The sequence below is a fragment of the Diorhabda carinulata genome, chromosome 6, assembly GCF_026250575.1.
Source record: "Diorhabda carinulata isolate Delta chromosome 6, icDioCari1.1, whole genome shotgun sequence".
Taxonomy (NCBI): Eukaryota; Metazoa; Arthropoda; class Insecta; order Coleoptera; family Chrysomelidae; genus Diorhabda; species Diorhabda carinulata.
The window spans coordinates 14,031,119-14,057,707 of NC_079465.1; the positions used below are offsets into that span (position 1 = coordinate 14,031,119).

The window sequence follows — 26,589 nt, forward strand, 5'->3', positions numbered from 1 at the left end:
ACGTGTAACAACTCGATGCCAGTATAATTTCATGAAACAAGCAGAAGAGAGAGCAATTCTATTGTCATTAGAATTATTTCAAATCAAATCACTCAACCACAGCAACGCGTGGCCGGGTCTATTAGTATATATATATATATATATATATATATATATATATATATATATATATATATATATATATATATATATATATATATAGATCCAGCGGTCAAATTGGCGTCGGTACTTTTACGGTATAGCCAGGAATCGTTCAATATACACCAATGTATATTTGCAAAATATATTCAACGGACAGGTTAGCAGCTTGATAATTTGGCAACGTTGAAATAGATATATTTGAGTTTATTAAATAACTTTCATTCTGCAGATTTGATGGCCGTATATGAATGTTATACTTGTAACGGAGGAAGTGGCATCTTAAAAAATATATTTAGAATCAACGTATTGGTTACGCCAAAGTGTATGGTGATTTAAATGCATTTTGCTTTCTTGGTCTTAATTTACATATATCCATTTCTATGAGTTGTTTGAGCATAATTTGATTATTATTTATTCGAACGTATCGCTACATGTCGCAAGTATGTTTGGGACGAACCAAAAAATTAACCATTTTAGTTTAAAATTGTGATCATATTCAGAGATCCGTATTGAAGCTTATAAGCAAAAGGTGCCAATTCAAATCTAATTTTTTACTGACTATTCGAAGCAACATTCAAAACTCTCCGAACATTTAAGAACTGATTAAAAAACTAAAAAACTGAACATTATTTCAGAGTCACCAATATGGTAGATCACAGAAACTCTTCTGTTGTCGATGTCTCAGAATAAACGTTAGTTTTATTTTGGTGCTGTTTTTTGGAAATTTCTCTATTCCATTTTTGTGATCTATGATAAGCAGCCTGCATCCAGAATTGCTTATTTTTATTTTTTTATTTTATAAAAATATTGAATAGCTGAACAAATTTTTTGGCTGATTTTGATAATACTAAGAAAAAAATAACTATTAAAGAGTCTCCTCGGGCTATTACAAGCGGGCTAAACACAGACAGACGAAAAAGGACCCAAACAAACAATATTGATGATAGTTATCCAACTGCAAATCTTCGTTATGCTTAAAAAATCGTAGGAAGAAGAATTTTCATTGGTTTATTGATCTTAAAGATGAAAGAAGAATCCGTGATGCTAATACAAAGATGGGTAGTTCTTTAATAATGATATGCGAGACCACATCCAGATTGAGTGATTTCAAAAGAGATGGGAATGCCATAGAGCATGCTTGGGATAAAATGGATAAAATACCATTGGCGAGCATGATCCTCGACCTGAATATTAGCTGTTGTTGAAACATTCCTTTTCATTAAATCCCTTGAAGAATTCCTTTGTTTTATTCTTTTATTTCAGCACTTTATCTAATTTTCATTATTCAAAGAGATGAGAAACGATTTTATGATTTTTGGTATTCAACAGTTAACAAATATATTCTCTTGTACCATAAAATTTTGTTTCAGCTTTTAAAATCTGATTAAATAAATATTCTTAACTCTATCAATATCTTCAACTTTTGAACAGCTGTTCATTTTCAATTTTTTTGAATGTATTTGAATACAAATTTAGCATGTTTTGAAATTGATTACAATTGTTCAATAACGTCTTATTAGAACAAAGTTGAATTTTTCACATGAGACATTTTGTATCTTAGATTTCAATTTGTTGCTATTTGCCATCGTAACAAGAAATATTTTTTCATATTCCATATACGGTATTCCACTAGTTCCTCGTGAAAGTCGTATGCAGGTCACCATTTTCTGTACTTTGAAACGCACAACCCAAATATTCTGTCGTAGATAAAGGTTTTTAGGCCCACTCCAACTTAAAGATTTGATAAAACTCGAACCTCGTTTTGAAAAGTATATACATGTACAGAAGAACAACACACTCTCTACAACAGTTTCACATTTTTGAGTCATCCTGTATTTCATTCTGCCAAATTTGAACAATGTGGCTCTTCTTTTAGATTGAATTGGCCCATAACTTATACCGAAACCTAAAAACTCTGAACTGTATAGTTTTTGTACTATTTAAATGTTGTTTATGAAACTTCCACCTATGAACCATTTGATTAGGGCCCTTAATGATACTTGCTGTGTCTAGCTGATTTTCATAATATGCTGATATAAATGCATCAAGCTATTCGACGCCATTTAAAGAAGAAAAATGGAGTTTCACTTTCGAAAAAGGATAACTCCTTCTTTGAAATTGATAAGCCTTAAGAAGTAGCGGTAAACGACTTGAAACTCTATCCATTTGCCGATTATTCAATAAAATAGGGTCCTATTACGAATCCACTTGGAATGCTCCCATCTACGTTTACAGACCACCTAGTCTGACTGCGAAATGAAAATTTGTTGCAGAACAAATAATGTAAATTTGTGACTGTTCGCATATCTACTTTCATGAATTGTCCACTCGTTACCGAGTAACACAGCTGCTATTTTTTGCAAGAAGTTCTCTCCTCAGAATAATTTTATCGTGTCTTTGTAATTGCAATAAGCTGTAACTGATTCTTTGGGACTCTCATATTGGTGGGAATTTTATCCAAGCAAAGGGTAACATCGTAATTTTCAGTCTGGTTTAGGGGTACCAGACGAGAGAGTATTATGCCATCCTGATGAGATCATAACAAGGTCGAAACTAGTCGGTGGCTATACCTCTCTCCTTGCAATTGCGAAACATTGAGATGTCTGTCTCGATTGTCGGTCGATCGGCATCACGCTCTTCGTTGTGGATGTAATTCAATGTTCGGCGTGGTATTAGCCAGGAAAGTGTAAAATGACTTACAGACAAATCTAAATGATTAACGAGTAATGTCAAACTAATAATACATTGTTTTTAAATCTCACGGTATTTCCACACTTGTAATCTCCTTTTTAATAAATAAAAGTTCAGAAATGCATTTTCAATATAAAAACGATTCCTTCTTTTCCATTGATAATTTGAAGTCGTCAATACTATATATTATAAGAGGGATAAGTACTGGAGACGATAGTTGACGTTTCCGTCTCTTGTGACTGAAAACATATTTTCGCTGAATTTTTAGCATTTGTAAAAAATATACTTCGACACTAACTTAGCACGAATGATGCATGTAGAATTTCACTTTTCAAAAACATACCTTGCTGTTGGAAATAATAAAAAATAGTTGCCTACACACACTTGATGAGTACTTTAATGAAACAAATTCAAAACATTCTGAGTAAGATAGAATCACTGGTGGTCGTGGAGCAGTCTGAAAATTAGCATCAATATTCAATTAACAGTTTCGGACTGGAGAATTGACTGTATTTCTAAAAAATTTTGAGAAATTGGCTCAGTACATCAACAATATTATTATTATTTCTATCATTACCAATCTTGTTGAAATAACATTTGGTTTTAGTTTCAATATCGGATCCATCTCTTACTTCAGAATCCGAATATGTTCCTTCGTCCACCGTATGTCAACGTTTGAGTCCTCGCTGCTACAAGCAGCACCAGTTGAAACAAAATATGAACCACAGGATGCAAACAATATATTAGGAACTCTTGAGATGAATATTTCAAATAATATGAAAATTGATGTTTCAAGTGATGAAATCGCTGGTGATTTTTTGCTGGTGACTTTCTTGCGGAAAGTACTAAATTAATGTCTGAACAATCTTTGAATGCAATTTTGGGCAGTGTTTGTTGACATTCCTTAGCATACTTAAATTACCTGATGTCGAGGTTATCTTTTCAAAAAACATCACAAATTCATATTATTGTTGTAATAAGAAATGAGAGCAGAATTCATAATTAATATAAAACAAAAAGTATTACTTAAAAGCAATAATTTTAATCAAGAAATGAAGTTATCAGACATCCTTCAAACTGTTTTGATAGATATAAGGATTGCCATATACTGGTCTTTATTGTATTAATGATTCACTCATTATTCAAAGCGATTCATATTGAATCATGGAGAGTTTGATGTTATGATATTGAGAATTCACTTTTACCTAACTGAACCGAATCATTGTTTTGTTGATTCATTGAATATCTAATTATTACATTTTATGTCATAGATAATGTAACACGCTCACGGCCACCTGGTCAGGTTACGTTAGCTTCGGTTTGCAAAATAGAATTTTCTCAATTTTTCACATTGACTTGTTCAAAAATGGATAATCAACATTTTTGTTCATTTTATTACTTGAAGAAAAAAGATATTAACAATTATTCGTCAATAAGCGTTTACATGAACATCCAAAACCATTATTTTCTGATATTCTCATATCTTCTATAAACACTTGAGAGATTTTTATTGGAATTAGATGATTTTTAGATTTTTTTACAGACGAAAATTATCGACATATTACTTACTTATAACGTTTTGATACGTTGCCTCAGTTGATGAAAAAACAGAATATTATCAAGAGCAACATTGGTGCGACGGAAAATTTGATTTATACTAGTAAATGATATGATAATATTTCATTTTAAGATGAACCGTTGAATTGGCAACGTTGTGCGAATGCCTGAGTGCAAATAATATAGATATACAGAAGCCAGAGTGTCCGCTAAATGGTCAATATATACACGGATGCCAATCTGACCGTTCATTTAATCCTACATATACAAATAAGCGATACCAGAGCCATACAACAGAAACTCTGTGAACTTTAATTTAAAATCCATTCAAATATGGTGTAAATTGCACTCCGGCCCATTTTTACCTTATGTGATAGCTGATGAAATTCCAAGTCGAATGCACTATCTTGCAAATTGGCATCTGTATATTGGATTCCACTTTACCGCTGATGCCACCTTAACCGCAATTTTAACATGGGGGGATTCCACTTCACGCCGCTAATGTATATATATATATATATATATATATATATATATATATATATATATATATATATATATATATATATATATATATGTAAATAAAGAAGTTAAGAAAGCTGGGAAAGACAAATTATTAAAACTAAACTTAATGAAGAACAGTGGATTGAAATGACTTAAGAAGCATTAGAGCTCTTTTAAGCAGCTGGCAGATATTATAGATGTGACAAGGCAAAAATGCACAAAGAGATACTAACGAGGATACACCAAGGAAATAACTGAACAAGATAAAGTTGAGAGAAATTATATGTTAGATGGAAAACGGTGCAAAACGAAGAGGTTGAAAATGAGTTTAAAAAACTAAGAAACGAAGTCAACAACATTAGAAAATACCTCAAAAAGCAATATGTGGAGAGAAGAATTTTGGAAGCAAATGGCGACTCAAAGAAAACTTGGAAAATACTAATCATAAGATAAGATTAATAAATAGAGACGGAGTAAAAACTGTAGATAAAGAAGGATAACAAATTATGAATCAGTAGAAGATGACAGACTGAAAAATAAAGCTGCACTAGGAGTCGACCTCATATCAAAGAAAGATATAAATCTCTTGATTAATGAAATAGGAAATAAAATAGTACAACTAACCAATGAAACACTGATAACTGACAAATTTCTAGAAGAACTTAAAATAGCAAAAATAATCCCTATACACATAAAGGGTCCCAAAAATGATGTCTTGAATTATGGACCAAATTGCTTACTAAGTACATTCTCAAAAATAGTAGAAAAGGTAATCAAAGCAAGATTGTTGACTTTTGTCTAGAGCAGTTTTGGATTTGATAAAAAGCAGTATGCATTTCAGAAAGGATGTAACACACTCAGTACCACCGTAAACTTACTTAAATACATTAGCAATGAAATTGATAATAATAAGTATGTGGCTGCAGTGTATATAGATTTGCAGAAAGCTTTTGACACAGTGGACATAGAGTTAATGTTGGAAAACCTAAGTGGCACAAGGGTCAGTACTTGGACCACTGCAATACCTACTCTATGTTCACAGTCTACAGTTGGTAAATCTCAAATCAAAGTATTACATGTTTGCAGATGACACTGTAATTGTTACATTCGGATACACAAAAGAAGAACTTGAATATCTGTAAACAAAGATCTAAAATTTTACTATAAGTGGCTTTGTCATAATAGACTAAATGTAAATATGAATAAAACTGAGTTAATAAAACACAACCATAAGAAAGACTGTCATTTAAAATTAGTATTAGAAGATGTTCAGCTAAAGAAGACAATTGTATGTAAATATTTAGGATTATTAGTTACTGACAACTTGTCATGGAGTGCCCATGTGGCATATTGCTAGAAGTTATCTGTATAACAGTTTTGTAGTGCCACACCTTACATATTTACTACCATGTTGGGGAAATTTGCCTAAGAAATCATTAGAAAAATTAATGTTGTGAAAAGAATGTGCTGTGACCTAAAAAGTTATCTCCTGAAAAAAATTACAGTATGCAATTGAAAGCAAAGTATGATAATAGCGATTCTAATGATGTAAGAAACGCCGGACAAACATCTGTATCTATAGATGAGATCGAGACTTTTATTATAAACAAATCTGAAGAGTCGGAAACTGGTAATATTTCTTTAAATACCAGTAATAATGAAATTTCTCCTGCAGACCAGCAAGAGATCATCGCAGTAAACAGTTGTGGTTGTTCCATTTCCACTAAATCAGATAATATTTTTGAGCATGTTATGGCGCATGGAGCATGGCCCCAAACAAAAGTTCTATGTAGTAATAATTCACAAAAAAATTATTTTGGGATGGATATTGGGAAGAAAGAGAGAGTGCAACGAACACATAGATCGAATGAATGGCGACAGAATGATCAAAATAGCTAAAGACAAGTCACCCTTAGGACGCCGAAGCGTTGGAAGACCCCGCAAGAGATGGAGCGACAACTTTTCTAATAATTAAATAGAAGAGGATACGAAGAAAAACAAGCATTTTGCTCACATTAATGAAAGAAGAAGGAGAATTATTTATTTCAATAGTGCCGTTACGTATTTGAAATTTCAAATTTTTTATGATTTTTAATGATAAATCTATTTCTTGTTTTATATGTCGCATATGTATACCAGATGAAAGTTTTATGCCTGAAAGTGTTGGAATAAATTTACACCCAGCAATTTTTGTCTATGATTCAGAATGTGGTACTGAATTTTCTCTGGATTCTAATTAACCTGCAAAACTCCGTTACCTTAAGAAGCATTTGAAAGATCATTTATCAAGCAAATTACATCTCTCAAATGTAAAACTACGAGAAGAAAGTGAAATAAAAGAACAATATCAAAAGAGAAAGAGAGGTAGGGCTAGGTTGTATTGCCTACAACTAGTATTATAAAGGCCGTCCATACGGTGATTTTGAAGGTGATTTAGCACTAAGTTTTATGAATGGAGTTGATTTTGGGTGATATTAATAATTCAGTAGCATTTGTTAAAAAGTTTATATCATATGTGTTACATTCAGTCGAAAATCGTTTGAAGCAATTTTTAAACCTAAAATTGATGGATTCAAACCACCTGTAAAAATAATTGCAGAAAAAGCCACTTGGAAGTATCGTACAAGACAGTTTATAATGGTTGTGATAGATGTACCAGATTCTGAACAAATAATTCATGCTATACATTTAGGTCATACTGTTATAAAAGTTCATACTAGCAAAGGAATAGCAGAGAGCATTGTGTCCTGCATTTCAGATTGGAACAGATCAAGTGATCAGTATATTGGTGTTTCATTTGATGACCTAGGTGTTCCAAATCATCTCAGTGACCATTTCAATTCAACTTCAGAACAAAGTGTTCAAAAGTAGATTATGATGGGGATCTAATGCACAAAACTGGTTTTGTGGATGACCATATGAGAAAAAATAATAAATATTCTTGGATGGTTAACATGATCCAAATTATTGAATTAATTTTATTTTTTCTTCATTTAAATGGGGAAAATAATATGAAAAATTAATTGATGCCATGACTGCTACTTGCTTTTATAGTGAAACAAGATTTGCAAACTATAATAAAAGTTTATGTAAATTTTAGAAATGATTATAAAGGAATTATAACAGTTTTGGATAAAAAACAACTAGAATTTCTTACTTTTAGTTTTACTTCTACAAAGAAACAAAAGGCAGTTGATGCAAATGTTCAAATAAACAAAATTCAAAATATAAAATATTGCTAAGGCTTTCTGGACTATGTGACTTTTATGAACAATTTAGCAGACATGATAATACAACACCAGAGAATCAACCATAAATAAGGATAAAAGTTTAATGGAAAATCTAGGTATTTTTTTGAAATGTTTTCTCTATAGATGATATTATTTTGTTTGAAAATGTTAGAAATATAACTGATATCAAATCAAAGGCAGTCAAATTAGAACTTAAAAAAAGCACACTTGCAGCTGCATGTCACATGATGAAATTCATAGTTACAGCCGGAAAGCTGTGTTTCGAGTTGAAATATGTTGATTCTAATCTGATACAATTCCAATATAGGTCATTTCTTCATAAATTAGAACAAATAACTATGCACATGCCTGAAATGAATTCAAACTCTTATCTAGTATTGATATTATTAAAATACTTTTATCAAGTAAAGGATCAGATCAAAATATTGAACTAATTCTTCATTGTTTATGTGTTGCGAATCTCTAACATCACAGTATGAATATCACAACAATAAAATAAGTTATGAAACTGCTCATCATGAGATGATGAATTCGGTCAATGAACCACTGCCAAACAAATGTGATAGTGTGTTTTAGAGTCCATGTCAAAATGTTTCTTACCGACTGACATTTCTTACGACGGAGCCAAAACATTAAACATTGGATCATATCAAAATCAGTGGATAAACTGATGAAATTAAATTAGTCACTTCCTTTCATGGAATAAAATCTAAGTGAAACGATTCTATTATTATTACTAACTAGCTGACCCGGCGAACTCTGTTCCGCCTTAAATGCAATAAATAAGCCGATTTTCGAATTTATTAAGTTAATTTTTTTATTAGAAAATAAAAAAAATTAAGTACATCAATCAGGCGCAAAAACAAACAACGCACATGGTCTTCCGACCGTGAATATGCCACATATAATTGACCATGGGAAAAACATGGATGTTCTAGTTCAAACCACAAACTTTTAAGGATTGGCCTTGTGATTTGTTGATGGTCGCGGCAAAGACGGATCGGAAATCGTCTTTGCCACGTCTTTTAAATTCAAACGGCATATCGGTTGGGATCATCGGGATCCTCGGAATGAGAACTTCCTCACTTTTGAATTTTCCTTTCAGTATCGTCACGTAAATTACATTATTCATCAATTTTCTAACCAGCAAACGCGTACCGTTGCACAATTTTGGTTGGTTTATGTTTCGAAGCATGATTCCTACGGAGCCAACCTTTAGGCGTAAATTTTGCGGTGGTAAGCCAGGAACATCCAAGAAGTTTAAAAATTCAAATGGATAGTTGGTGGCGTCATCTTTCTGACGCAGTCAATAGATTTGAATGAATGCATTGTTCCAATGATCTTATTTTGAATTATGTAGTTCAGGTCATCTACATCTTTATTCTTAACCATTCATAAGTTTTGTAGTTGGAAATGATGTTTCGAAATCTTTGGCCATTACTGAGTTTTTTGCAATATTATACATTGGTTCTTCAATAGTTTGATGATTTAAAGGTAATTTTAATGCTGAATGGGCCGTACGGCATCCTTCTAACAATGTGGCTGCTTTACCACTAAGGCAGCATAATCCTGGCGTTTCTCCGGAAAACTTTAATGCACCACAATACTCGCAAACAACGTCCATTTTCCTAATGCAAACGCTAGGATGCAAGCTGTAATCATTGCTGCAATCGTATCGAAAAGGCTGCTCGATTCAAATCAGCACTTGCATCTCTTGTTTTGCGTTGCAAATTATCTATTTGTTGACCTCTGTTGTTCGCTCGACGATTTGGTATTATCAACCGAGCCGTTTCACGGGCGCCTCACTTTGCTCTTGTGATTGAGCAAAGGCGAGCCATACTAACGCGGCGCTGTTCACGTATAATTTCTTGTTTTTCTTCAGTCCTTCCATTTGCAGTGTTTCGTATCCTTCTTGCATTACGGCTTTGTCGGGAAAGATTCGATCGTCTTGGTCGCGGCAGTAGTAATTAAATTTCAATTCACCTAAATATTTATTTCAAAACTCAAAGTTTCAACCATTCATTCATAGACAAAATTATTTAGCTGTTTGAGATGCGCGTTTTGTTATTCCAAGTCTGATGCGTTTTTGTTTTACCACCTTTTATAGTTCACTTCACTTTTTATTTAAATATGCAATGGCTTCATCATTGCATTATGATTGTTATTTATTTAATAGAAATGTTATTTATTTAATAGAAATAGTTTTGATATTGATTTCTTACAAAAATCAAATTGTCATCCAAGTCTGATTCTTTTTTGTTATACCACGATTTATAGTGACTGACGTTTTATGTCAAGTCAACGGGAACGCTGTCGAACGGAATAAAAAGTATCCTATGTCCGTCTCTTGGAACGTTGTCGAACGGAATAGAAAGTATCCTATGTCTGTCTTCTGGCTCTGAGCTACCTCCTCACCAATTTTTAGCCATATCGCTACAGCCGTTCTTAAGTTATAAATAGTGTAACTAACAATACTTTCTTTTATATATATAAAGATTTCTTACAAATATCAAATCGTCATCCATACGTCATTACATATCTGTCATTATACGTCAATTACATAGCTGTCATTTGCGTTTTGTTATTCCAAGTCTGATTCTTTTTTGTTATTCCACGTTTTATAGTGACTGACGTTTCATGTCAAGTCACACGGGAATGCTGTCGAACGGGATAAATTTCATGTCAAGTCACACGGGAATGCTGTCGAACGGGATAAAAAGTATCCTATGTCCTTCTCCTGGCTCTAAACTACCTCCCTGCCAATTTTCAGCTAAATCGGTCAGCCGTTCTTGAGTTATAAGTGGAGTAACTAACACGACTTTCTCTTATATATATAGATTTTTTTTATTATTCCAGATACATAAAACAGATATTAAATCAATATATTTATTTTTCATTAGACCTTTTTTTACTGCGAGCTTGCAGATACTTTTTGTTATTTTCGGTTGTGTGCGCAGATACTTTGTAATTTGATACAAGTTAGCTACAATCTGTCAAGACCGATTGAGGATAGTTAAAAAGGTTAATACACCACGAGATCTAGTACGATGAATATCCAAAGGCTTAAAAGGTTTGCACATATATGAATAGAGCCGAAAGGTATCAGAGTGGAAGCCAGCCAAGAGGTCGACCCAAGGCATGCGGGGAACAACAAGTAATGTAGGATATTGCAGTGGTGGGGGTGAGGAATTGGAGACAAATGGTGAAGGATAGAAAGTAATGAAACAGGATAGTGAGGAAAGCGAGGAAAAAACTCTAACAGGATGGAGAGTAAAGCAAAAAAATTCAAAGCAGGGTGATTCAGCGTAAAAGATGAGCCCACAGAGCCTAAAATGGTGTTTATCATCCACAATAGATGTAAGGTCAATATATATATATATATATATATATATATATATATATATATATATATATATATATATATATACACACAGGTAAAATTATGATGGTTATAGACTCAGTGATGAGTACAATAGCTGCAATGCTCCAGCTAAATCTGTGATTCGCCTTACCCATTGTTTTTTTGGTACCAACCACAATGTGACAGGGGACAATTGGTTTTCCTCAGTTACCTTAGGAAACCTTAAAAAAAGTTGAAATGCCAACAGCATTTCAGGCAAATTTTCGGGTTATATGACACTTTTGTCTCATGTACCGAAGCCCCAAAAAGCTGTTCTTGTATTATCGACAATGCATCATGAAAAAGGTGTAAATGAAGAAAATAACAAGCCTATTATGATTTGCGACTACAACCTTACCAAAAGGTGAGGTTGATAACCTTGATAAAATGATAGCCGGTTTCTCATCTGCGCGTAAAACTTTGCAATGGCTAATGAGAATTTTGTACGCAATGATCGACATAACATGACAGTTTTGTAATTTATAATGCTTTCATAGACAACTCATCTTATCAGCTCGGGGACACATTTTTGAATTTTGACAGTATATATATATATATATATATATATATATATATATATATATATATATATATATATATATATATATAAAACCCTAATACTGAGTTACCAGTTTTTATGACAAAATTTTGCTCTGAAAATTTGAAAATTGGAAATAATAAGTAAAGATAAAATCACATGTTATATATGTGATCTGCATTTGATAAAGCTTCTGGACACCCTGTAATTGGGAAGAACACATTATCAATATATCACTTACCATTTCTAATGGACTAGTTCAAGAATGAATCCCTTGTTGGCACACTTTTTAATGTGTGTTGAATAAAAAGAGACTATTTGAGCAGATCATGATGAATAATATTGAACAAGTACATGTTGTCGTTAAACTTTTTCACTATTTGCATTTTAATGGAAATAACATCTATGTTCTTAAATTACTATTTTACCTGAAAATAAGAAATATTTTATCACTTCTTCAGTTAAATGACACAAAATGTGTTATTTGCTTATTATTGTGTATTATTTGCCTATAACATTAATTTTATTTCTACTTGATTCATTCAACATTCAATCTATTTTGTTCTGCATATTTGAGAGAAAACAAAAAAGAGACTTTTGGGGCGTGGACTATAATAAAATACTACATTATTACAATAGACTTGTATTCCATGTGACTTCTCCAGATATGAACAGACTTTAAACCTGGCAATAGAATTGTTAGTATCACTGAAGACAATAAAAGTTAACCACAGCAAACCCTGGATTACAACAAGCATGTTTAAAGAAATTTTCAAATATGTAAACCGAAACCTGATGTCAAAGGTATCCGTATCATATAACTGGACTTTGAAAAGGCATTCGACAAAGTCCCTCATAGATTATTGTTACACAAACTAGAACATCTTGGAATAAGAGGCAATCTTTTGGCCCTAATTTCATTCTTTCTCCAGCTTAGGTAGTTCCAAGTGAAAGAAAATGCTACTTTGGTAACCAAGCACGAGGTTTTTGCGTGGAATCCATATTTTGTGAAGGATATTGTGCTTTTAGAACGAGTTCAGCAAAGGGTTACTAAAATACTTCCCCCACTGAAAGATTTATGCTATGAAGAACGCCTAAGAATATTTACCCACTCTCAGAGAACGTCGCTTCAACACTAATAGAAACCTATAAAATTCTTGCGCATATCTACACTTGTGACTCGGACATTTTCCATGTGAATACAAAACAGCAGTTAAGAGGGCATTCAAGAAAACTATCTAAGGAAAGAAACTGCATGCTGCCCCGGAAGAACTTTTTGACAAATCGTATAGTATATGTATATGTGGAATGCATTAGAAGAAGAGACAGTGACTGCTGCAAATACAAATATTTTCAAGAACAGATTTGATGCTGAACACTCAGCTACAAACAATCAAATTGTGCACTACTTTTAGTAGACTAAAAAGTGTGAACAGTATTCTGAAAAACTTTCATTTTTAAATTTATAAAACAATAGCTTCATCGGGTTTTTTTAACCACCTACTATTGTCAAACAATAAAAATAAACAATATTTTTATTGTGTAACTCAAAGAGAAGAAGTTTTTGATTTTTTGTTCAGTTAAGAAAATCTTATTATTTTTTTGTCGTACAGTATTAATAATGAAACAAAATCCTCAATAATGTAGTGTCTGACCTTTCTACCTAAATGTGCGACCAAATTGGCTGGTCTGTCTGGATATTTTTTGGCCACCTGGTAACCCTAGGTATATAGAACTTTCGATTAAGCCAAAAAGAAACAAAGAAATTGTCAAATTCAATTATAAAAATACTTTATTTATAGATAAAGATGAGTGACTCTCGAAAGATGAAGCCATCTTTCGAGAGTCACTTGAAGATAGAAACATTGGGATCAAAGTCAATGGAGTCTGGGTCAACAACATACGTTACGCCGATGACACAGTGCTGATTACAGATAATATAGATGACCTACAACAACTAATTAATATAGTAAGCGGACATAGCCAAAACATGGGATTAAACACCAACATCAAAAAAACTAAATTCATGATTATCACTAGGGAAGCGAATACGTTTGGAAAATCTAGAGTAACATATAATGGAAGACCTATAGAACGGGTAGAAAAATTTAAATATCTAGGAACATGGCTGTATGAAGAATGGTCGTCGGACGGTGAAATAAAATGCCGAATTGAACAAGCTCGAAGTACATTCATAAAATTTAAAAATGTATTTACATGTACCGACTTTGATCTTGATCTTAGACTGAGACTTGTGCGGTGCTACGTTTGGTCAGTGCTTCTTTACGGGATGGAGGGCTGGACCCTTAAGGTAGAAAACATCAACAAATTAGAGGCATTCGAAATATGGGTATATAGTAGAATCCTGAAGATACCATGGACTGCCAAAGTAAGGAATGAGAATATTCTCAGGCGTATCAATAAAGACCGTGAACTCTTTAACATCGTGAAGAAACAAAAGATTGCATATCTTGGCCATATAATGCGTGGTAATAAATATCAATTCCTTCAGCTGATAGTCGAGGGCAAGATTGAAGGTAAGAGAGGATTGGGACGGAAGAGGATGTCATGGATGCGGAACGTGAGGCAGTGGACGGGTATACAAGATATTCAGACATTGATCCATTTCGCTAGAGATAGAGAAGCCATGAAAAATGTGGTCGCGAACATCCATTAATGGATAAGCATTAAAAGAAGAGAGATTTATAGATAAAGTGCAATTTTAATAATTAGTGTACATGAATCAATTTGTTCTGGTAGGTGAGTAATTTTGGTTCTAATCATAATGTAAAATAATTTTTCAATAACGTAAATCCTGATATTCAGAACGTTACATGAAATGTGGTCATCAGCTTGCGTTACATCAATTTTCTAATGTTGTTTAATAAATGATCAAAAAACGTGTTCCAAATTTAATATTATTAAAAAATGGGAATGCACAAAAGTTTACATTCCCTGTTCGCATATATCCAAACTTATAGATAAAATTTCTACTCCTTAAAATCATAAAAAAGTATCTACCTAAAGTATGTAAATTAGTAAATTTGTCAAATCTTTTTGTTACAAAAGCACAGTCTAAATAGAAAAAGTGATTATATTATCTTGTTCAAAAAACTCACCACTCTTAAAGCACTTTATTCTATTGAAATATGTGTTATAATAATCACAACGTTAGCAGGGAGAAATTGAAAATTGCGACTGGGAGAGCCGGGAGAGGTTGATGATATGGTACATCTATGGGTTGAGCACATAGATAAACCAGTTGAGCATACACAATTAGACAGCCTAAATTTTGACGTCACAGAGACGGGCGGAACTTATATCGACTCCAAACAATTTTGTTGATACCTAATGGTAAATGCCCATAAGCAGTTTAGTGTTTTCGTGGCTTATGTGATAAAATAAGACTTTTCAGTTGAATATATTGTTGAAGGAACGTACCATTTAAGAGGTTTTTATTAGTTTTTCCCCAGGTGAGTTAATTTAACATATTAATTCTGCTTTAAAACTTGTTGAGGTTATGCCTATTTTATTTTTGTTGTTAATCTCTGTCATCTACTAATAGTCATGAGTTTTCGAGTATAAATAAATTAATTTTTAGTTTTTTAATATCTAGGATTGCTTCAGAATGGGTATGTGCTTTGTTCCAGACTGTAAATATTACAGTTCAAAGCATCCATGTAAGTTTTTTCGTTTCCCAAAAAACAAGACCCAGAGGAATAGATGGATTTCTCTCATACGGTAAAACAATGATAACATTCACTTTTCAAAGATTTATGTTTTAAATTTATTTATTTACAGAAGAATAGATAGAGATCCAAGTGAATTTGCAAAAGTGTGCGATTGTCACTTTTTAAATAAAGAAAAATAGAATGGACCAACTTTATTTGATTTCAATATTCAGAAGAAGTTTAATATAAAATCACCAGAAAAAAGGTATGCATTTAGTTGCAGAAGTCCATAATAAACCACTTTGTTAGAAAGAGAACTGTAGAAATCCTTGTGAAAGACCTACTATCAGGACCTTCAACCGAACCACTACCAGGTCCTTCAAGTGAGCCACTACCAGGACCTTCAACTGAGCCACTACCAGAATAATTTTGAGGAAGCAATATATTTCCTTACTCGACTTTTTTTTTGTAAAATGTTTAGAAATTTTTATTTAAAAAATGTATATTTAGATTTCACTTAATTTATACATAACTTGATGTATATGTTACCGGCAATGTGTATAATCCGGTATTGTATACAATACCTAGGCAATGTATAGAATACCTAAAACGGGCAGGTAAAGTATGAAATAGAATTTATTTTACACTTTACCTAGGTATTCTATACAATGCCAAACTTGCAGCAGGTAATGTAACACTCGAACGCAATTGTGGTTATTACAAACAAATAAGTACGGTAAGCTTCATAGAACCCTGACACCCTTCCTAGAGGCGCCATTTCAAGCATTAATGGAAGTGAATCGTTTTAGCATGACCGTTCACTCGCGAGTGTACGCCGCACGCGGGTATCCTTTGCAAATAAAATTAAATCCTTTGACAAGAGACGGCACGACGCCAAGGCGGCGCGATCAAAGTAAGTTCGTTTAGATAATGTCGGTACACCCGAACGCAATTGTGTTTAATAAAACAAAATACGAATAAAAATTATCGGGACACACAAGCTAGGTGCAAAGATAATTTTAATCAAAAATATGCGAAAGTAGGTAAATTCAAAGTAAAATTACACCACAATTCTCTCGAACTGTCAGAGTTACTACCACCCGTATTTTTAATAAGAGAGCCATTATCACGCTCTGAATCCAAAACAAAATATTTAGGTACTTATTTTCTTCTGTAATTGCGTGAACTACGTATACTTATGTTCCACATAAATGTGGAATTACCTTTTTTATTAATACTTTCTTTTAGTTTGACTTACGGCTGGAGCGTCTGTAGGTTGCTACGGAGGTAAGTACATAGGTGTAATTTATCCAGAATCTTATCAAATGTCGGATTTTTTGAGGATAAATTCAATTCGTAGTACAACAATTCACAAACACAATCTTTCACTACGGAGGCGCTTCGATATAAAACTGTCAATTTCACTTTCGGGTGTACGCCGCACGCGGTAGCCTTTGTAAATAAAATTAAATCCTTTGACAAGAGGCGGCGCGGGCGCGGCGGGCAGGCGGCCGGTCAGGTCAAAGGAGCCGCCGCTTGAGAAAAAGGATACCGCGGGCGGCCGGTCAGGTCAAAGGAGCCGCCGCTTGAGAAAAAGGATACCGCGAGCGGGCGGCCTTTCAGGTCAAAGGAGCCGCCGCCGCCGCTTGAGAAAAAGGATACCGCGACACTATTTAAGCAAACAACCGCATTTCTCCATTTCATTTCGCCACGTGCGATGATACTGTTAACACGTGTATTGAGCTATTTGCGTCATAGTTATTATTTTTGCTAATTTTCGTCAGGTAGGAAAGAAATTTAATTTATTAAAAAATGGCGGCCGAACAACGAATAGCTGAGATGAAAGAAAGATTTTATTCACAATTACAAATAAAAAGAGAAGCAGCAAATACAAAAAATTGCACGTTTATTGAAAAAAATCGTTATGAACAATTGATAGAAGAAACAAAAAATGCAAAAACGACTGAAAAAAAGGCTTCTCGGGATTACTGGTTATTGAAGCATTATGATGTTATAACTGTTGGTCAGAAAGATAAGTTGATTTTTCCTGTGGATGCTACTACAAATAACAATATTATATACTACGTTGCTGATACTGAATTATTTCAAATACTTCACGACGCACATCAAAGTATCGGCCATGGAGGACGAGACAGAATGCTGAAGGAGCTTTCTTCAAGATATAAGAATATAACTCGCCACGATGTTGAACTATTTTTGCAACTTTGCGAACCCTGCCAGCAAAAACAAAAAGGAATAAAAAAAGGGATTGTCGTGAAGCCCATACTTTCAACAGAATTTAATTCTCGCTGTCAAGTAGATTTGATAGACTATCAATCTCATCCAGACCGGGATTATAAATTCATAATGGTCTATCAGGATCATCTCACAAAAATTATCATATTAAGAGCCCTGAAAACAAAACGCGCTGAGGAAGTAGCGTACAATTTACTGGATATTTTTACACTGATTGGTGCACCAGCCATCTTACAATCGGACAACGGTCGAGAATTCGCAAACCGAGTGGTCAGTAATCTTAAAATATACTGGCCGAACTTAAAAATTGTGCATAGCAAGCCTAGACATTCCCAAAGTCAAGGGAGTGTCGAACGAGCTAACCAGGATATTGAAAACATGCTTACAACTTGGATGCAAGATAACGATAGCGAACGTTGGAGTGATGGTCTGCGATTTGCACAACTCATGAAGAATAGGGTGTTTCACTCAGGAATCAAAAGAACACCTTATGAAGCTCTTTTTGGGTCGAAAATAAAAGTTGGCATATCTTTGCCTTTTGAGGATACTCACAACCTGGAGAGCGAAGAAGATTTAGAAAAAGTGATGAAGTCATCTTCAGAATCTGTAATAGATGCGGCTGAGACATCAGAAACTGAAACAGCTGACACTCAACCTCTACAGGCACCAGATCAACAAAATGCTGCACTCGATAGTTTTAACATCGGTAAGGAAGCTTCAAATGTCCAAAGTGCGCATGATGAACACATGGCTATCCCAAATACTAAGAATGTTGTTGAGCCTACGAATGTCGAAAATCTTCCTTGTGAGGTAAATGATCAAGCGTTACATGATCCGAATTTGGTATCAGTACGAGAGGAGTCATTGAGTTGTGCACTTATATACTGTGTTTGTTCCGAGGAGACAACAGATGGTCATTCGTGCAGAATGTGCAATAGGCCTATTCACACTATTTGTGCTGCTCCGGAAGAAAATATTGCAGAAGGTTTTGGATCCAAAGTTGCTTGTCCTTTATGCGCAAAAAACGCCTTTTCGATAGAAAACCGCATCAGAGCCAAAGAGAATTTGATAGTACAAGCTCAGAAAATGCTTAAAACTTCTGAAAAAAAATTCCCTCCCGTATCGTTGGGTACCACTGTACGCATTCCTGTTCCAGAAGTCGATAGAGGTCGTGGTGATGCTCGCAATATACTGGCTGTAGTATTACACAAAACTGATGACGATCTATATCAACTAGGCACAAAGCAAGGCGTTGTCAAGACATTGTATTCAAGACAACAGTTCACTGTTTGCCATCAGAAATTACTGCAAGAAGAAGACGTCCCCAATCTGGAAACGACACTCCGTACAGTTGCGACTTTTCAATCTACGGGGACAGGACAGGGCTTTGTGAAATGTAGCTGCAAAAAAAACTGTGACTCTAAAAAGTGTTCCTGTGTCAAAAGTAAGGCTCTGTGCTCTTCAAAGTGCCATAATAGTTTGTCGTATAAGAATAAATAAAACCTACTTCTACTTAAAATTGTGAATGCCTATTAGACCTACTTTTTGTTATAAAGAGAATTGTTTTGTTTGTGAAGTTCAATTACAAAATTACTTATATTATGTTAAAAGATACTTGTAATGTTATGTTACAAACAAGAAGAATTTTAAGTTTCCTGTTATTTTTTTGTGATTTTAAAGTTGATAATAAAGTTTATTTCAAGTAAATACAACATGTTTTATTTGTCCGCTATTTGATAAGTAAGTCTGTTAAGATTTATTGATATTAACCGGCTTACCTAACATTAGTTTAGTCTCAAGATTTATTTATTTTACACATTACCGGTGAACCAGCAGGTATTCTATACAATCCCTAGGAATTGTATACAATACCTAGGTAAAGTATGGAATGGACAATGATATTCATGATATTTCATACATTGCCTGGACGCCCCAGGGATTGTATACATTACCTAGGGATTGTATACAATACCTGAATTATACACATTGCCGGTAACATATACAATGACAGTGTAATCTCACTAATCCGGCACTATTGAAAACCGGAGGGTGCCGGATTATTGGAATGTTCGGATTACTGGGTTGTACAGAAAAAGTCATAGGTAATAAATAAAATAAAGCATTTCATAGAGAGAATAAATGTATGTAATGTTTCAACATGTAAGTACATATGTAATTAACTAGATTTGAAATAATCCTTAATTGTGCAACTTGTAGTCCTTGCTTAAAAACCTTTTCTCGCATGTTGCAAAGAATTATAATATTTTTGGCATATATGCCGTTTTCTTCTGCCCATGTTATGCAGGTATTGAAATAAATCAATGCATCATCTGGTTTAACTTTTACAGCAGTTGTAGTAGTTGGTGGCTCCAATATTTCTAGAGAGCTTTCTTCTTGTACTGCTTCACATACAATTTCTTCATCAGTCATAATTTCCTCTGTTTCTTCGATTCCTTCAAACCAAGAATTCAAATTTTCTTCACTTGTCCCCAATCCTTTTTCTGATAGATTTTGAACCCAATCGGCAATAGGCACATTATCTCCAGTATCCCATTCATTTGTTTCTTCTATTTCTGATACATCATTAGACCACAACTTTTTCCATGAAGATTGGATTAAGTTAAGAGAAACAGACTTCCAAGCATGAGTGAGAGAGAATACAACATCCTTCAAATTCAATCCTTTAAGGCTCTGCGTTACATCACCATCCTGAGATATAATATGGATCAGCAATTTATTTTTATACAAAGACTTTATTTTTTGGATAACATTTTGATCCATCGGCTGCAGTAAAGGTGTGCAGTTTGGTGGTAAGAAGATGGCTTGGATATTCCCATCACTTGATTTAAGTTCTTGTTCATTTGGGTGGCCTGGAGCATTGTCAAGTACGAGTAAAGCTTTTATGGGCAAGTTTGATCTTTTCATAAACTTCTTGACTTCTGGGACAAAGTCTTTATGAAACCATTCGCTAAATACCTCTCTCGTGACCCAACTTTTAATTTGATTCTTGTAGCAGACTGGCAGACAAATGTACTTGAAAGCTATGGGATTTTTTGCTTTGCCAATCACTAACAAATCCAATTTGTGTGTTCCAGTAGCATTTGAACACGGCATGAATATGATTCTATCTTTACTCACTTTACGACCTGGTGCACTTGCTTCTTCAGTAGATACGAACGTTTTATTGGGCAACAGTCTCCAGAACAGACCACTCTCGTCTGCGTTATAGATTTGGTCAGGAAGAAGACCCAGTTCTTCTTCTTCTACTTTGTTTTTAAAATGCTCGATAAAAGGCTGTACTGCAGATTCGTTGCTTGATAATTTTTCACCCGATATGGTTAATAGACGGATACCAAATCGTTTTTTAAATTTATCCAGCCATCCATCGCTCGCACGAAAATCATCTTTTTGGGTACTTTTTTTATAGAATTTGATTGCTTTGGCTTTCAGAATTTCTCCAGATATAGGAGTGTGTTTAGAACGCCGCTGTATGAACCATAAGTAAAGAGCGTTTTCCATCTTTGGACAATCGCCAACTTTTAGTGTTTTACGCTTTCCTGGACCTGATTCCATTGTCTTAACGTGGTCTACTATCGTTTGCCTTTTCTTCTTAAGATCGTGTATAGTAGCACGCCCAACACCATATTCTTTTGCCAATTTACACATATTTTGTCCACTATCTAACCTTTCTAAAATCTCCATTTTATCATTCAAATCTAGTGTCTTGTGTTTGCGTTTATTTGACATTTTTAACTATAAAAACAAATACGTTAGCACGTGCACGTGATAAGTTTTGAGGTTAGACTGCTAGTCGACGACGAAGTGACCAAAGCGCACAGGTATAGAGGGTGTGAGGCAAAGGGTGCCATAACCAATTGGCCGAACATTTAAATTATAAATCTGCTTCAAATGATCTAGAGCATCTTTTTCATGAGTTCTACCCCACTGTATTGCTTTGATACCATCCAAATTGTATTCACCTGGAAAAATAATGAATTGATTATAATAAAAAATGTATGTCAAATTAAACTAAAGTAAGGAAATGCTACATAAAGTACCATTTCTGAAAAGACTACTTTTTGAAAAATCAATCTTAGAGGCTCAATAAGCAAATTATTCATAACATCTATGACTAAACTATGTAATAAATTTATGATTTATTATTTACCTAAGAATGTGTTGAACAAACTCACTGAGAATCTGTTTCTCCTGCATGCTGCAATAATAGCAGTAAGTAAGAGATCAGATCCTACAATTAAAATGTACCGATTTCCTGTGAATGACCCTACCAGATTTCAAAAATGGATCATACCCTCGGAGTTATTTTTAAGATATTTATTTTTCATAAAGGAATAAAAAATAATGAATGTGAATGAATATGACTGTTTACAAATTGTCAATACTAAACAAAGTAGGTATTTAATTATCGCCAAATAAAAGATAATTCGTCCAATAGTTTTTTCTGATATTGAGTTTATTTGTATTATGGTCGCATTGCATATTATACGAGTACAATGATTTACTACAAATTCCAAATCCATTCAATCTTATAAACTTATCAAAAGTACTTGAATCATACCTAAATTTAAACTTAGAAGCCACCTTTATAGTAAAGACAAACAGAATAGAATAAAACATTTTTGAAAATATTTCAAACTTATACATAAACACAATTAACCGAATACAAAGGACTGAACTTTAATATTTCACAAAAATTGAAATAGTATTTTTTGTTATTTTTTTATGTTTATGAACTAAGCACATAATAATAAGGTGTATTTATATTTGGAAATTATCTTGTCAATGAGGCAAAAATTTCACCTGTTCAAATGTATATAGACTGTTTTTTTATCACATATTATAATATATTTAAAATACTATATTCTATGCCTTAACAGATTGACAAAATAGCAACAATTAGGGAGAAAATTATAATTTCCTCCATTCTCAAGTTATACATGAAAATTATGCTTTTGTTTTACCCAGCATAGAATGTTTGAACGAAATAATATCAAATACTAGTTTTATTTGGATACAAATTTACTATAGACATGTACCAACAAATCTCCGATACGACGTTTCGTCCCTTCACGAGGCAAACATATAGGTTTTTAATGAGGATACGCTTATTCATTATAATTATTAGTCAATTTAAGCGATATAGCACACTTTTATCTCGAATAACTAACATCACTAATGATTATTCTTAAATACGTTTCTGTCGTAGATATTCATTTTGATTTTGACAAAAAATGTACTGAAAGCTTTACTTTAAAAATTACCTGGTGTTTTCGATATAAACTTTTTTAACCAATCTAATGTCCCTCCATAATATAATCACCATTTTTGTCCTCGTATCTATTAAGGTTAAGAATATAGTAATGCCATATACCATCTTACAATTGTTGAATACTTTCAATAAAAATGAATTTTACTTTCAATTTTATTATATGTATTGGAAAAAACACATTTAACAAGAGATAATTTTATTTGCTAGTAAGTACCCGCTTTTATGACCATACATACTGGCAGGGTCGGATCTTGAATTTGTGGGACCCTGGGCTAATACTGCTTAGGGGCCTTACCTAATTACTCAACTAATTGCCATTTTGACAAAAACTGATGTAGGTATATATAATATAATATATGTTAAGTACAGGAAGAAAATAGGAAAACAAAATATTTTATTTATTTATTAAAACATTATTTATTGCAAAATAAATTGACAGATTATAAATGGATTTGTTATATAAATTATAAAGCAACCTTTCTGCATTTTTGCGCTGCAAATTCTTTTATTTGGTCATCGCACTGTAGGTCCTTTGTTAAATCGCAATTTATCGAAAGAACGGATAAATGATTTAGTCGATAGTTAGTAGAGCCGAAGCTAGACGTAAAAGCTCCTCAAACCCTATCCATTTTCACTGCTGAATTATACGAAATATATCGAGCTACCCACTTCGCCGCTTCATCAAACGAGCCTAATCATGTCATACTCACAGACTCTCTTAGCTCAATCCAAAGTCTTCAAAAAATTCACACCACAAATCCATTAGTAATCAAAATCAAGCAACAACTGCAATACATACAGGACAACAACAAAAAAATAGTATTCTGTTGGATCCCCTCACACATTGGAATAAAAGGAAACGAAGAAGCAGACCTGACGGCTAAGGAAGCTGTAATTAGTGATAGTGCGGAGTGCGTGAACTTTTTAACTACTACTGATATTAAAACAATCCTAAAGCGTAAAGTGTTTAATGAGTGGGAGATCAAATGGTCAACATCCACACACAAACTTCGTGAAGTGAAAGACTCAATAAAACCATGGTCAATACTACCGAAAAATCGCAGAGTTGAAGTTCTTCTAACACGTCTGCGTCTAGGCCATACGCGTCTGACGCACAACTACTTATTTGATGCGAAACCTGAACCAAAATGTAGCAACTGCAATTGCAAATTGACTATAAAACACATAATCGCAGAATGTCCATCTCTTAACTCAGAAAGATCATAATCAAATCTACCACTCGGAACAATACGTGAAATTTTAGGACCAAAATACAATATTACTTACCTTAAAAATTACCTTAAACAGATCTCTATCATAAATTCAACAATTATTCATAGATAAAATACTTAATATTTACTAAATCGCTAATAACCAGTATACGGTTGATGCGAATTTTGTAATAAAAAAAAAGTATCGTAATACAAGTTGGCCATCGTGAGACAGATCTGGGGTTGAATCCGTCATAATTATAATCTCAATTATTTCCTCATATATTGTTTTTGATATTACAGGGTTTGGTCGCAGCTATAGTTGTTCAATATGTTCACGTATGAATGGGTCGAATTCTGCCAATAGCTCTAGAGCACCCATAAAATTACCATTATGTGGAGAACCAAATACTTCCTCGGAACCTCTAAGTGCTAAGCCTATTATACTCAAAAATTTTACCAGTGCAATAACCCGTTTTAGGACATTGTGATAATATTTTGTTTCTTTATTTAATTGCTCCTGAAGCTGCATGTCTAAAACAGACTTATTTTCTTTTCGTGTCAACCACACTAACATTGAATTCTTATGTTCATTAGAATTTTCGTGACTTTCCAAACAAAATCCTTTGTGTTTCCAATCAGAAAATCCGATTGTGTATTGAGAAGGAGTTTTAGAAAAAAGTTTGCAAGTCAAACAAAAAACAGTACCAACCTTTTTTTAATAATATAACCAAGATCTTTCCAGTAATTGGCCATTTTTCATTTTTCTAGTGAAATACCTATTTGAAAAAGATCTGTATTGTTCTTTATATTTCTTCATTGAAACTGAATATATATTCTTGGGATCCTTATTTTGAAAGTCAGTCATTTCATGTGAAAGGACGAAATTAATAAAATTATTATTTAGCAAATCTGGCCACAAGCCCACGTCAACATATTTCTCAAACTCAACCTGAATATTTTCTAAATTCCTTTCCACCTCGGTATTGGTGTATCGGTATTACCTTCCTTTTGTTGAACACCAATTTCGTTTTCAGAGGAACCAGAGGGTTGCTGGAAGTCAAGATATTGCACATTTCCATCGTTGGTATTTTTTTTCTGGTTTTGCGATTTTTTGCTTCCTTCGGTTAGATTTTCTTCGCATAAAATACCTTCCTTTACGTTTTTTAATGGATTTATAGCTATTTCATTCGCGTTTATATGTTCTGATTGAAAAAAGTTTCAATTTTTGCGCACTTATTTCTTTCTTTTTCTCGACCAAACTGTAATTTTCTTTTTTCAGCACCACTTTTATATTTTCTAGCAGACATGTTGTAAAATAAGATATTTTTCTGAAAATATAACAAAGAACTGGATAGAACTTTTAATTTTAATACCTACTTTGTAATGAATGTAGCAATTCACAAATTTAGTTTTGAAAACTGAAATAAAAATAAAAAAGTCATGTTTTATAATTCTTTTTACTTACCTACTGCCCATTAAAAGCAGGAAGTTTAGTTATGCTAAATACTTTCAATTTTAGTGAATTAAAGAAAGGTCCGGTCCTTATAACTTTTAAGTTATCTATCACTTAGTAAACTAAACACACGCACTAAAAACATTTCTAACAATAACAAAGTCAATTCGTTAATATAGTCGACGATAGCAGAAGTGCGGAAAAATAACAAAATTTCGTCTGGCGATAAGTGGAGGGAAGTCCCCAGTAATAGACAATACAGAAATACACCGACCGAAAACAAGCGACAGGGAATTCCCCGTTCCGTTTGATGGATGCGCACACGGGTTGATTGATCGTAGTGTTGCCAGCCATATGATCGGATTTTTTTAAATTCTAGATAATTTTTATTATTGACAATATCATCTATTGGTTTCAGTTCGGTTGGGGGCCCTCTAAATTCGCGGGGCCCTGGGCTGCATCCCAAAAAGCCTTTAAGTAGATCCGCCCCTACATACTTGGTTCAGATAAGTAGACCTTTTGCCTACTTTCATTATACCATTAAACAAACAGATGGTTTTGTAAGCATTTATGGTCTCAATGTAAAATATAATTTCTGAAAGTTGAAGGTAGCAACAATCTCC

General features: G+C 33.5%; 1 protein-coding gene across 1 annotated transcript; it reads right to left on the bottom strand.

Moving 5' to 3' along the window:
* Positions 1 to 20,131: 20,131 nt before the first annotated feature.
* LOC130895410 (jerky protein homolog-like) lies at positions 20,132 to 26,092 on the bottom strand. The gene is made up of 2 exons (XM_057802662.1): positions 25,979 to 26,092; positions 20,132 to 21,989 (listed from the first exon to the last, which is right to left on the bottom strand). The coding sequence occupies exon 2, from the start codon at positions 21,754 to 21,756 to the stop codon at positions 20,134 to 20,136; it is 1,623 nt and encodes a 540-aa protein (XP_057658645.1). The 5' UTR covers positions 21,757 to 21,989; positions 25,979 to 26,092; the 3' UTR covers positions 20,132 to 20,133.
* Positions 26,093 to 26,589: the final 497 nt, after the last annotated feature.